Raw genomic sequence first — 14,403 nt, forward strand, 5'->3', positions numbered from 1 at the left:
ACAATATTTATTCCATGGGACAAAACTAGATCCAGGGTATGACTGTGGCAGTGAATAGTTCTGGATACATGTTGGACAAAACCCACTGACTCGATGATGGCTCCAAAAGCCTTTTGGAGTGGGTCTGAGGACTTTTCCATGTGACTATTAAAGTCACCAAAAATATGAATATTATCTGCGATGACTACAAGGTCCGATAGGAATTCCTGGAACTGAGTGAGAAAAGCTGTATACGGACCAGGAGGCATGTAAACAGTAGCTATAAAAAATGATTGAGTAGGCTGGATAGATTTCATGACTAGAACACAGTGATTTTTAAAAGTCTTATTTCAATTTGCTGTCAGAAATGTTAAGCGAAAACAAAAGAGACTTAAGAGGGGGAACTACACAACCACTAAATCTGGCGAAAGGGAACCCAAAGTCACTGTAATTTGGGAGAGTGTGGTTAACCGCTTTAAATAATGCATGGTTTTTCTGTTTAGCCTTAGGCCGTATGCAAACCTTAGGTCATATGCAAACAAGGCAAGCCTAGGTCACAGTTTTTATATGTTGAAATATAACTAAGGCACAGATTCCTTCCTTCCTTCTCTCTCTCTCTCGCTCTCTCACTCTCTCTCTCTCATACACATTCAACTAGTACACACACTCGTTTGTACACATGCCACCTAAATATTTCCTTAACTCTTCTTGAACTGCGCTGTTGAGTTAAGGGCTTGTAAGTAAGCATTTCACTGTAAAGTCCACACTTGTTGTATTCGGCATGTGACAAATAAAGTTGGATTTGACCTCCTGGTTCAGAGCTCTAAATTCATCAGAGGTAGTCGCCATCATTCGAGAGATAGAGTGCCACCAAGTGGTAGGATTTGAATATGCATAGGTAGGTGCCTCTTCAACAGAACTTTGTGAAATTGCCCATAAAACTCCATGGGCCCAAAACTTTTCTGGAGTGCACCCATTGAAAGAAATCAAAAATAATCTTTGCTAATTGAACTTTTGCCACTACCCCTTTCCCTCCTTTTATCTGCCATTCCTGTTTCGATGTTGCTGGCTGTTTGTTCTGCAGCTCTTACATAAGGGTTTGAACTCCTGAATAGTTGGCAACAAACTACTGAGGAAAAGGACAGAGACAGAATAAATAAAATAGAGGGAGAAATAGAGAAAAAATAAAGAGGGGGAGGGGAGTAGCACAAGCAAATATTTAATTATGGAGAGAGAGAGAGAGAGACATCAAACATCATAAATCTGTAACTTAATTTCGGATTTGATATGAATAGCAAAAAAAAAACTCTGGCTTGAGAGAATTTAAACGGGAGGTGAACTTTGGAAGGAGCATGCTGCCAGTGTCCAACAGCCTCCTAGTGTCTGTCACAGTCCTGCTGTAGCTTCCTCCTACCATGCTACTATCTCTGGATTGTCTGGACCTGAAGATCTGCCTGCTTGTGATCTTTCTGTTCCTACTGCTGGTGGACTTCCTGAAGCATAGAAACCCACCTGAGTTCCCTCCGGGACCTTGGCCTCTACCTTTCCTGGGAAATATCTTCATTGGGTTTGGCTACCAGGACATGGACAAGGTAACACTTAGCTACTATATTAGAAAGACTTATACCTTAGGCTATACAGTAATGACATATACAGTACCAGTCAAAAGTTTGGACACATCTACTCATTCCAGGGTGTTTCTTTCTTTTTACTATTTTCTACATTGTAGAATAGTCCAGTCCTCTTCTGGCTGTGCCAGGTGGAGATTATGTTAAAATGTTCATAGGTGACCAGCAGGGTCAAATAATAATAGTCACAGTGGTTGTAGAGGGTGCAACAGGTCAGCACCTCAGGAGTAAATGTCAGTTGGCTTTTCATAGCTGATCATTCAGAGTATCTCTACCGCTCCTGCTGTCTCTAGAGAGTTGAAAACAACAGGCCTGGGACAGGTAGTACGTCCGGTGAACAGGTCAGGGTTCCATAGCCGCAGGCAGAACAGTTGAAACTGGAGCAGCAGCATGGCCAAGTGGACTGGGGACAGCAAGGAGTCATTAGGCCAGGTAGTCCTGAGGCATGGTCCTCCGAGAGAGAGAAAGAAAGAGAGAAAAAGAGAGAGAGAGAGAGAATTAGAGAGCATACATAAATTCCCACAGGGCACCGGATAAGACAGGATAAATACTCCAGATATAACAGACTGACCCTAGCCCCCCGACACAAACTACTGCAGCATAAATACTGGAGGCTGAGACAGTTGAGACCGTCCGACTATACCCCCAGACAGGGCCAAACAGGCAGGATATAACCCCAGCCACTTTGCCAAAGCACAGCCCCCACATCACTAGAGGGATATCGTCAACCATCAATTTACCATCCTGAGACAAGGCCAAGTATAGCCCACAAAGATCTCCCCCACGGCACAACCCAAGGGGGGCGCCAACCCGGACAAGAAGATCACGTCAGTGACTCAACCCACTCAAGTGACACACCCCTCCTAGGGACGGCATGGAAGAGCACCAGTAAGCCAGTGACTCAGCCCCTGTAATAGGGTTAGAGGCAGAGAATCCCAGTGGAGAGAGGGGAACAGGCCATGCAGGGACAGCAAGGGCGGTTCGTTGCTCCAGCGCCTTTCCATTCACCTTCACACTCCTGGGCCAGACTACACTCAAGCATATGACCTAATAGTGAAGACATCAACACTATGAAATAACACATGTAATCATGTAGTAACCAAAAAAGTGTTAAACAAATCAAAATATATTTTATACAGTTGAAGTCAGACGTTTACAAACACCTTAGCCAAATAAACTCAGCAAAAAAAGAAATGTCCTCTCACTGTCAACTGTGTTTATTTTCAGCAAACTTAACATGTGTAAATATTTGTATAAACATAACAAGATTCAACAACTGAGACATAAACTGAACAAGTTCCACAGACATGTGCCTAACAGAAATGGAATAATGTGTCCCTGAACAAAGGGGGGGGGTCAAAATCAAAAGTATGGCCACCAGCTGCATTAAGTACTGCAGTGAATCTCCTCCTCATGGACTGCACCAGATTTGACAGTGTTTGCTGTGAGATGTTACCCCACTCTTCCATCTAGGCACCTGCAAGTTTCTGAACATTTCTGGAGGGAATGGCCCTAGCCCTCATCCTCCGATCCAACAGGTCCCAGATGTGCTCAATGGTTTTGAGATCCGGGCTCTTCGCCGGCTATGGCAGAACACTGACATTCCTGTCTTGCAGGAAATCACGCACAGAACGAGCAGTATGGCAGGTGGCATTGTCATGCTGGAGGGTCATGTCAGGATGAGTCTGCAGGAAGGGTACCACATGAGGGAGGAGGATGTCTTCCCTGTAACGCACAGTGTTGAGATTGCCTGCAATGACAACAAGCTCAGTTCGATGATGCTGTGACACACCGCCCCAGACCATGACGGACCCTCCACCTCCAAATCGATCCCGCTCCAGAGTACAGACCTCGGTGTAACGCTCATTCCTTCAACTATAAACGTGAATCTGACCATCACCCGGATGTATGAATGTACCGATCCTCTGCAGGTGTTGTTACAAGTGGTCTGCCACTGCGAGGACGACCAGCTGTCCGTCCTGTCTCCCTGTAGTGCTGTCTTAGTACGGACATTGTAATTTATTGCCCTGGCCACATCTGCAGTCCTCATTGCCTCCTTGCAGCATGCCTAAGGCACGTTCACGCAGATGAGCAGATGAGCAGGGACCCTGGGCATCTTTCTTTTGGTGTTTTTCTGAGTCAGTAGAAAGGCCTCTTAAGTGTCCAAAGTGTTCATAACTGTGACCTTAATTGCCTACCAACTGTAAGCGGTTAGTGTCTTAATGACCGTTCCACAGGTGCATGTTCATTAATTGTTTATGGTTCTTTGAAAAAGCATGGGAAACAGTGTTTAAACCCGTTACAATGAAGATCTGTGAAGTTATTTGAATTTTTAAGAATTATCTTTGAAAGACAGGGTCCTGAAAAAGGGACTTTCTTTTTTTGCTGAGTTTACATTTAAACACGATTTTTTAAACATTTAAACCGTTTACATTTTTCACAATTCCTGACATTTAATCCTAGTAAAAAATAATTCCCTATCTTAGGTCAGTTAGGATCACCACTTTATTTTAAGAATGTGAAATGTCAGAATAATAGTAGAGAGAGTGATTTATTTCAGCTTTTTTTTTCTTTCATCACATTCCTAGTGGGTCAGAAGTTTACATACACTCAATTAGTATTTGGTAACATTGCCTTTAAATTGTTTAACATTTTGGGTAGCCTTCCACAAGCTTCCCACAATAAGTTGGGTGAATTTTGGCTCATTCCTCCTGACAGAGCTGGTGTAACTGAGTCAGGTTTGTATGCCTCCTTGCTCTCACACGCTTTTTCAGTTCTGCCCATACATTTTCTATAGGATTGAAGTCAGGGCTTTGTGATGGCCACTCCAATACTGTGACTTTGTTGTCCTTAAGCCATTTTGCCACAACTTTGGAAGTATGCTTGGGGTCATTGTCTGTTTGGAAGACTCTTGGTTTGCAACCAAGCTTTAACTTCCTGACTGATGTCTTGAGATGTTGTTTCAATATATCCACATAATTTTCCACCTCATGAAGGCATCTATTTGGTGAAGTGCACCAGTCCCTCCTGCAGCAAAGCACACACACAACATGTTGCTGCCACCCCTGTGCTTCACAGTTAGGATGGTGTTCTTTGGCTTGCAAGCCTCCCCTTTTTCCTCTAAACATAACGATGGTCATTATGGCCAAACAGTTCTAGTTTTGTTTCATCAGACCAGAGGACATTTATCCAAAAAGTATGATCTTTGTCCACATGTGCAGTTGCAAACAGTAGTCTGGATTTTTATGGAGCAGTGGCTTCTTCCTTGCTGAGCGGCCTTTCAGTTAATGTCGATATAGGACTCGTTTTACTGTGGATATAGATACTTTTGTATCGGTTTCCTCCAGCATCTTCACAAGGTCCTTTGCTGTTGTTCTTGGATTGATTTGCACTTTTCGCACCAAAGTACATTTATCTCTAGGAGACAGAACGCGTCTCCTTCCTGAGCGGTATGACGGCTTTGTGGTCCCATGGTGTTTATACTTGCGTACTATTGTTTGTACAGATGAACGTGGTACCTTCAGGCATTTGGAAATTGCTCCCAAAGATGAACCAGACTTGTGGAGGTCTACAATTGCCTTTCTGATGTCTTGGCTGATTTCTTTAGATTTTCCCATGATGTCAAGCAAAGAGGCATTGTGTTTAAAGGTAGGCCTTGAAATACATCCACAGGTACGCCTCCAATTGACTCAATTGATGTCAATTAGCCTATCAGAAGCTTCTAACACCATGACATCATTTTCTGGAATTTCCCAAGCTGTTTAAAGGCACAGTCAACTTAGTGTATGTAAACGTCTGACACACTGGAATTGTGATACAGTGAATTATAAGTAAAATAATCTGTCTGTAAACAATTGTTTGAAAAATTACTTGTGTCATGCACAAAGTAGATGTCCTAACCGACTTGCCAAACTATAGTTTGTTAACAAGAAATTTGTGTAGTGGTTGAAAAACAAGTTTTAATGACTCCAACCTAAGTGTATGTAAATGTCACGACTTCCGCCGAGGTCGGTCCCTCTCCTTGTATGGGCGTCGTTCGGCGGTCGACGTCACCGGTCTCCTAGCCATCGCTGATCCAGCTTTCATTTTCCATGGGTTTTGTCTTTATTTTCTACACACCTTGTTTTCATTATCCCATTACATGTTCATATATTCAAACCTCTGTTTCCCCATGTTCGTTGTGCGTGATTATTTCTATGTTCACTTTGGTCATGATGGCTGGTTTTTTGACGGGTGCTGTGTTCAGCCGTGCGTAATATTTACAGTTGGTTATTGGTCAAGTGTATTCTTTACCTTGTGCCTTCATTTTTTAAGTATAGTACGTTGCTCACTCATTTTGCTTTCTTGCGCCTGACTTCATGCACCAGCTACACACACCTTCTGTCAGTAAACTTCCGACTTCAACTGTATTTGAGATTCTTCAAAGTAGCCATCCTTTGCCTTGATGACAGCTTTGCACACGCTTGGCATTCTCTCAACCAGCTTCATGAGGTAGTCACCTGGAATGCATTTCAATTAACAGGTGTGCCTTGTTAAAAGTTAATTTGTGGAATTTATTTTGTTCTTAATGCGTTTGAGCCAATCAGTTGTGTTGTGACAAGGTAGGGGTGGTGTACAGAAAAAAAGCCAGATTTGGTAGAAGACCAAGTCCATATTATGGCAAGAACAGCTCAAATAAGCAAAGAGAAACGACAGTCTATCATTACTTTAAGACATGAAGGTCAGTCAATCAGTCAGTCAGTCATTTCCAGAACTTTGAAAGTTTCTTTAAGTGCAGTCGCAAAAACCATCAAGCGATATGATGAAAGGAAAGGAAAGGAAGACCCAGAGTTACCTCTGCTGCAGAGGATAAGTTCATTAGAGTTACCTGCCTCTCATGAGTACCGCCACGGGAAAGGAAGACCCAGAGTTACCTCTGCTGCAGAGGATAAGTTCATTAGAGTTACCTGCCTCTCATGAGGACCGCCACGGGAAAGGAAGACCCAGAGTTACCTCTGCTGCAGAGGATAAGTTCATTAGAGTTACCTGCCTCTCATGAAACGGGAAAGGAAGACCCAGAGTTACCTCTGCTGCAGAGGATAAGTTCATTAGAGTTACCTGCCTCTCATGAGGACCGCCACGGGAAAGGAAGACCCAGAGTTACCTCTGCTGCAGAGGATAAGTTCATTAGAGTTACTGCCTCTCATGAGGACCGCCACGGGAAAGGAAGACCCAGAGTTACCTCTGCTGCAGAGGACAAGTTCATTAGAGTTACCTGCCTCTCATGAGGACCGCCACGGGAAAGGAAGACCCAGAGTTACCTCTGCTGCAGAGGATAAGTTCATTAGAGTTACCTGCCTCTCATGAGGACCGCCACGGGAAAGGAAGACCCAGAGTTACCTCTGCTGCAGAGGATAAGTTCATTAGAGTTACCTGCCTCTCATGAGGACCGCCACGGGAAAGAAGAAGACCCAGAGTTACCTCTGCTGCAGAGGATAAGTTCATTAGAGTTACCTGCCTCTCATGAGGACCGCCACGGGAAAGGAAGACCCAGAGTTACCTCTGCTGCAGAGGATAAGTTCATTAGAGTTACCTGCCTCTCATGAGGACCGCCACGGGAAAGGAAGACCCAGAGTTACCTCTGCTGCAGAGGATAAGTTCATTAGAGTTACCTGCCTCTCATGAGACCGACGGGAAAGGAAGCCACCTCTGCTGCAGAGGAAAGAGGATGAGACCCAGAGTTACTCTGCTGCAGAGGATAAGTTCATTAGAGTTACCTGCCTCTCATGAGGACCGCCACGGGAATGGAAGACCCAGAGTTACCTCTGCTGCAGAGGATAAGTTCATTAGAGTTACCTGCCTCAGAAATTGCAGCCCAAATAAATGCTTCACAGAGTTTAAGTAACAGACACATCTCAACATCAACTGTTCAGAGGAGACTGCAGGAATCAGGCCTTCATGTTTGAATTGCTGCAAAGAAACCACTACTAAAGGACCCCAATAAAAACAAGAGACTTGCTTGGGCCAAGAAACCTGAGCAATGGACATTAGACCGGTGGAAATCTGTCCTTTGGTCTAATTTGAGATTTTTGTGTCCAAATTTTTGACTGGTACTCTACATACAGCATCAAATAATTCAAGGCCGATCAATTTATGCAAATAATGTTTTGTTGCTTGTTACAAAGATCTTTCTTTAAGTTTTTCTACGATTGTTTTTAGGTTGCTGAACAGTTCGGCAATATTTTCAGCCTTCGGTGGGGTGCGGAGAAGGTGGTGTTTGTGTCTGGGTACAAGATGGTGAAGGATGTTTTGATGACTCAGGGAGATAGCTTTTTAGACCGACCTGCATCTCCTCTCTTTAGTGATGTTTTCAAAGACTGTGGTAAAATCTGCTATTTACATTTTCGTATATACTTTCACTCACCATTGTTGCTGTTTAATTAAAATTATTTTCAAGTAACCATGAAACTATTTCAAAAGGAATCTCTGTAAGTAATGGATACAGATGGAGGAGGCAACGGCAGTTCTCGGTGGCCCACCTAAAACACGTTGTTGAGGGGAAGAGAACCCTGGAGCTTCATGTGCAGCAGGAGTGTAACTTCCTGTGTCAGGCCTTCCAACAGGAAATGGGTGAGCTGCTGTAAACAAACCAATCACAATTTACAGTGAAAAAAAACACATTCAAATAAGATTTCTGGTTTTGACTTTAGAATACAAATTAAGAGTCTTCAGTGCATTTTCCTTATTCTAGTAACTGTACATTGTGCATTTCAAGTTCTATGTAATACAAAGGTAACATTGTGTCTACTTAAGAACAGTTCTTAAATGTAACCCAACAGGAGGGACATTCAACCCCCAACTCATAATTAACAGTGCTGCTGCAAACGGCGTTGGATTCTTGGTGTTTGGAAAGCGATTTGACTACAACGCTACAGACTTCCAGAACCGTCTGCGACTGAGCCAGGAGTCCATGCTATTGACAGGCAACCCTCTGGTTCAGGTGGGTTCCCCTGTGCTGATGAGATGACGCAACAAGGCTATAGGAGGAGGATGGGCTCATTGTAATGCCTGGAATGAAATAAATGGAATGGTACCAAACACATCAAACACATTGTTTGACTCCGTTCCATTGATTCCATTCCAACCATTACAATGAGCCAGGCCTCCTATGGTTTCTCCCACCAGCCTCCTCTGCTATATGCAGCTCAGTAAAGTGATACACGTTTAAGTTGTGTTCACCATACACCATACCTTCTCATTAGCCCCTAGTATACATCTCACATTTTCTTTGATGCACAACTTCAGGATATATAATTATGTCCCCTTTTTCTCTTAGCTGTATGATGTATTTCCATGGCTGTTCAAGCGTTTGCCTGGGCTGCGTTCTGGTCCCCATGTGACAATTCTTTCCAACTATGCAAAGATTGTGTCATTCTTGAGAAAAGAAATAGAGAAACATAAGAAGGACTGGGATCCCTTTGATCACCGGGACTACATTGACTCCTACATCGGAGAAATAGACAAGGTGATGCTTATATATCAGTTTGTTTGTCTGTGTATGTACAGTATATTGTATATCAGTTTGTTTGTCTGTGTATGTACAGTATATTGTATATCCGTTTGTTTGTCTGTGTATGTACAGTATATTGTATATCAGTTTGTTTGTCTGTGTATGTACAGTATATTGTATATCAGTTTGTTTGTCTGTGTATGTACAGTATATTGTATATCAGTTTGTTTGTCTGTGTATGTACAGTATATTGTATATCAGTTTGTTTGTCTGTGTATGTACAGTATATTGTATATCAGTTTGTTTGTCTGTGTATGTGCAGTATATTGTTTATCAGTTTGTTTGTCTGTGTATGTACAGTATATTGTTTATCAGTTTGTTTGTCTGTGTATGTACAGTATATTGTCACTTTTATTGCCTGTGCAACATGTTCAGTCATGAAATTAACTTAAATATTGACTTAAATATTGACCATCTTTAAATGGTCTCAACAGTCATAAAAGCTTTTGACTACGGCCATGGGCCTTTTAGGTACAACATCTGAGACAGTTGCTAGTAATGTTTCATCCTGTCCTTGTATTTGATAATACCTCCTTCAGCGGAAGAGGGACACCGAGGCTGGGTTCCACTCAGAGAACTTGGTGTACTGCAGTCTGGACTTGTTTGTGGCTGGAACAGAGACCATGACCAACACTTTACATTGGGCTCTGCTCTACATGGTGAAGTACCCTGATGTTCAGGGTAGGTATAGTGCTCTATAGACTAGACTCTAGTCACTAGAGTCATACAGTGTGCTCCAAAAGTTGAGATAATTACATTTTTTTGTTGTTGTTTTGGCTTTGAACTCCAGCACTTTGGATTTGAAATGATACAATGCAGACTGTCAGCTTTCATTTTATGGTATTTTCATCCATATCGGGTTAACGGTTTAGAAATTACAACACTCTTCATACATAGTCCCCCCATTTTAGAGGACCAAAAGTATTGGGAGAAATTCACGTATGTGTATTAAAATAGTAAAAAGTAAAGTATTTGGTCCCATATTCATAGCACGCAATAACTACATAATCAAGCTTGTGACTCTATAAATGTGTTTGATGCATTTACTGTTTGTTTTGGTTGTGTTTCAGATTATATTTTATAGAAATGACTGGTCAATTAATTTCTATTTCTAATAATGATGAGAAAGTTAGACTCACAAATATCATACCCCCAAGACATGCTAACCTCTCACCATTGCAATAACAAGGGAGGCTAGCATGTGTGTGTGTGTGTGTGTGGGGGGGGGGGTGGATATGGTATTTGTGGGTCTGTAACTTCCTCACTCATCATTATTCACGATTCATTGAGGATTATCCGTAACCATGGTAACATCAACATTAATGTAGACGTGTTTAGAAACGTTCTGTTCTTATTTACAATAAAAGTGACTCCAAAATGACATAATACATTATTTACCATTCATTTCTATTGGGCACAAAATAATCTGAAACACAACCAAAATAAACAGCAAATGCATCCAACAAATTTGTAGAGTCACAATCTTGATGTGGTCATTGCGTGCTATGAATATGAGACTAAATACTTTACTTCTTACTACTTTAATACACAAGTGAATTTCTCCTAATACTTTTGGTAAACTGGGGGGGACTATGTGCAAAAAGTGTTGTAATTTTCTAACTGTTCACCCGATATGGATAAAAATACCCTCAAATTAAAGCTGACAGTCTGAGCTATAACCTCATTGTATCAAATCCAATACAGAGCCAAAAAAATGAATAATTATCTCTGTCCCAATACTTTTAGTATTGAGTTCACTGTATACAGTATATCAGCAACCTACAAACAGCCTCTGAATAACTAAGCAGCTACAGCCAACCAACAAACAACCAGTTTCTGACCAAACACCACATCAACAAAACTAAGTTGAGTCATAACTGAGTTCCAAGCCATTTGAATCCCTCTTCATCTTCCCAGAGAATGTCCAGGAGGAGATCAAAAGTGTGATTGGCCAGTCTCGCCAGCCCTGCCTTGCTGATAGGGTGAGCATGCCCTACACAGACGCTGTGATCCACGAGACACAGAGAATGGCCAACATACTGCCTCTCAATATCAGGATGTCAAGCAAAGATGCTACCATGGGGGGATATTTCATACCCAAGGTGAGACAGACTGTACAGTTTCCCTGCAATTCATTTCTCTGGGGGGAAGTTAGAAGATATGCTAATTTGTCCTGAACTTCCACACTTTCTTTAGTGCTGTTTTAATGTGAGAGCTTTGGTGAATGTTCAGTTACATTATGGAAAATACCATCCCATGGAAGTGATGTTTACATTTTTGTTTGAAGTTCTGTGGTTTTAAAAGGTTATTTCAAGCATGCTTTCTCATCATCCCCTCCATAGGGCACTAAAGTGATAGTCAACCTCTCCTCAGTGTTACGTGACCAGACAGAATGGGAGACAGCAGACCACTTCAACCCACAACATTTCCTAGATGTGCATGGTCACTTCCGGAAAAGGGAGGCTTTTTTCCCATTTTCTGCAGGTTGGTCCCGAGATTCAATTTCATCCGCTCTTGCCATAAATTCCACCCACATACAATGTAGCTCAACTAACTCTATTCTAGCTTTCACAAAATGGAAAAAACAGCCTGCCTACAAAGCCTGTGTTATGTGACACAGTAACAGTAATAATAACTCTGTCCCTGTACCCTGCGTATACCCGTTTCTCTCCCTCTCTCTGTGCCTAGGAAAGAGGGCTTGTCTGGGGCAGTCGCTGGCCCGCATGGAGCTCTTCCTCTTTTTCACCTCCCTCCTCCAGAGGTTCACCATCTCTACATCCCCTGGAGAGGAACCACCAAGCCTGGTGCCCCAGGGAGTGGCCATCCAGTCGCCTAAACCCTTCACTATCTGTGCCTCCACATGGTGATGGTTCACCACCATTATAGTTCCGTTTTGGAGAAGAGGAATACATTTTATTGTCCATTTTCCTACAGTCCATATGGAAATCTGTCTTTTTGCTTTTAACCCTACCCCCTCCCAAGTCAAACACACCCTCGAGGGGTTGGAAGCACAGTGTCAGCCATGGTGCAGCGCCACTGGAGAAGATTCAGGTCAACGGCACAAAGGCAGATTGTATGATAGGAGACACTGTCTGCATGCTTAACATAATGCATACACAGTATGATATTTACAGTGTCCCCCCTTTCGTAAAGGTCCAATGCAGCCATTTTTATCTTAATATCAAATCATTTCTGGCTAACAATTAAGTACCTTACTGTGATTGTTTTCAATTAAAATGGTCAAAAATAAACAAAAATAGCTCCTTAGCAAATAGCAATTTCTCAAGCAAGAATTTTGCTGTTATTGGCAGACAGGTTTGGAACTCTTTCTTATTAGTCTATTAACTAATTTACTGAATGGTGATGTCACCATGGAAAGCCATAACTCTCTCCCACCAAAACAGGCTGAAATTTCAGGCGGTCTTTTCAAACAGCTCTCACACTAAAAGGCCGTTATCATAATTTTCACAATATCATCCCAACCTATATATACACTGCTCAAAAAAACAAAGGGAACACTTAAACAACACAATGTAACTCCAAGTCAATCACACTTCTGTGAAATCAAACTGTCCACTTAGGAAGCAACACTGATTGACAATACATTTCACATGCTGTTGTGCAAATGGAATAGACAACAGGTGGAAATTATAGGCAATTAGCAAGACACCCCGAATAAAGGAGTGGTTCTGCAGGTGGTACCACAGACCACTTCACAGTTCGTTCCTATGCTTCCTGGCTGATGTTTTGGTCACTTTTGAATGCTGGCGGTGCTTTCACTCTAGTGGTAGCATGAGACGGAGTCTACAACCCACACAAGTGGCTCAGGTTGTGCAGCTCATCCAGGATGGCACGTCAATGCGAGCTGTGGCAAGAAGGTTTGCTCTGTCTGTCAGCGTAGTGTCCAGAGCATGGAGGCGCTACCAGGAGACAGGCCAGTACATCAGGAGACGTGGACGAGGCCGTAGGAGGGAAACAACCCAGCAGCAGGACTGCTACCTCCGCATTTGTGCAAGGAGGAGCAGGAGGAGCACTGCCAGAGCACTGCAGAATGACCTCCAGCAGACCACAAATGTGCATGTGTCTGCTCAAACGGTCAGAAACAGACTCCATGAGGGTGGTATGAGGGCCTGACGTCCACAGGTGGGGGTTGTGCTTACAGCCCAACACCGTGCAGGACGTTTGGCATTTGCCAGAGAACACCAAGATTGGCAAATTTGTCACTGGCGCCCTGTGCTCTTCACAGATGAAAGCAGGTTCACACTGAACACGTGATAGATGTGACAGTCTGGAGACGACGTGGAGAACGTTCTGCTGCCTGCAACATCCTCCAGCATGACCGGTTTGGAGGTGGGTCAGTCATGGTGTGGGGTGGCATTTCTTTGGGGGGCCGCACAGCCCTCCATGTGCTCGCCAGAGGTAGCCTGACTGCCATTAGGTACCGAGATGAGATCCCCAGACCCCTTGTGAGACCATATGCTGGTGCGGTTGGCCCTGGGTTCCTCCTAATGCAAGACAATGCTAGACCTCATGTGGCTGGAATGTGTCAGCAGTTCCTTCAAGAAGAGGGCATTGATGCTATGGACTGGCCCGCCCGTTCCCCAGACCTGAATCCAATTGAGCACATCTGGGACATCATGTCTCGCTCCATCCACCAACGCCACGTTGCACCACAGACTGTCCAGGAGTTGGCGGATGCTTTAGTCCAGGTCTGGGAGGAGATCCCTCAGGAGACCATCCGCCACCTCATCAGGAGCATGCCCAGGCATTGTATGGAGGTCATTCAGGCACGTGGAGGCCACACACACTACTGAGCCTCATTTGGACTTGTTTAAAGGACATTACATCAAAGTTGGATCAACCTGTAGTGTGGTTTTCCACTTTAATTTTGAGTGTGACTCCAAATCCAGACCTCCATGGGTTGATAAATTTGATTTCCATTGATAATTTGTGTGATTTTGTTGTCAGCACATTCAACTACAGTGCCTTGCGAAAGTATTCGGCCCCCTTGAACTTTGCGACCTTTTGCCTCATTTCAGGCTTCAAACATAAAGATATAAAACTGTATTTTTTTGTGAAGAATCAACAATCACACAATCATGAAGTGGAACAACATTTATTGGATATTTCAAACTTTTTTAACAAATCAAAAACTGAAAAATTGGGTGTGCAAAATTATTCAGCCCCTTTACTTTCAGTGCAGCAAACTCTCTCCAGAAGTTCAGTGAGGATCTCTGATGAGGGAAT

At 43.1% G+C, this 14,403-nt stretch overlaps 1 protein-coding gene across 1 annotated transcript; it reads left to right on the forward strand.

Moving 5' to 3' along the window:
* Positions 1–1,120: 1,120 nt before the first annotated feature.
* On the forward strand, positions 1,121–12,430 carry LOC135511969 (cytochrome P450 2J2-like). The gene is made up of 9 exons (XM_064933517.1): positions 1,121–1,571; positions 7,806–7,968; positions 8,067–8,216; positions 8,426–8,586; positions 8,923–9,111; positions 9,696–9,837; positions 11,074–11,258; positions 11,499–11,640; positions 11,845–12,430. Exons 1-9 carry the CDS (start codon positions 1,395–1,397, stop codon positions 12,021–12,023), a joined length of 1,488 nt encoding a protein of 495 aa, XP_064789589.1. The 5' UTR covers positions 1,121–1,394; the 3' UTR covers positions 12,024–12,430.
* Positions 12,431–14,403: the final 1,973 nt, after the last annotated feature.

The sequence above is a fragment of the Oncorhynchus masou genome, chromosome 3 (genome assembly GCF_036934945.1).
Source record: "Oncorhynchus masou masou isolate Uvic2021 chromosome 3, UVic_Omas_1.1, whole genome shotgun sequence".
Taxonomy (NCBI): Eukaryota; Metazoa; Chordata; class Actinopteri; order Salmoniformes; family Salmonidae; genus Oncorhynchus; species Oncorhynchus masou.

What these genes read in the sequence shown, in the direction of transcription:
- LOC135511969 (XM_064933517.1), top strand. Translation starts at nt 1,395, where the DNA reads ATGCTACTATCTCTGGATTGTCTGGACCTGAAGATCTGCCTGCTTGTG. An exon ending in CAGGCAACCCTCTGGTTCAG is followed by an intron (nt 8,587 to 8,922) that starts GTGGGTTCCCCT and finishes TTTTTCTCTTAG; the next exon opens with CTGTATGATGTATTTCCATG. An exon ending in TTTTTTCCCATTTTCTGCAG is followed by an intron (nt 11,641 to 11,844) that starts GTTGGTCCCGAG and finishes CTCTGTGCCTAG; the next exon opens with GAAAGAGGGCTTGTCTGGGG.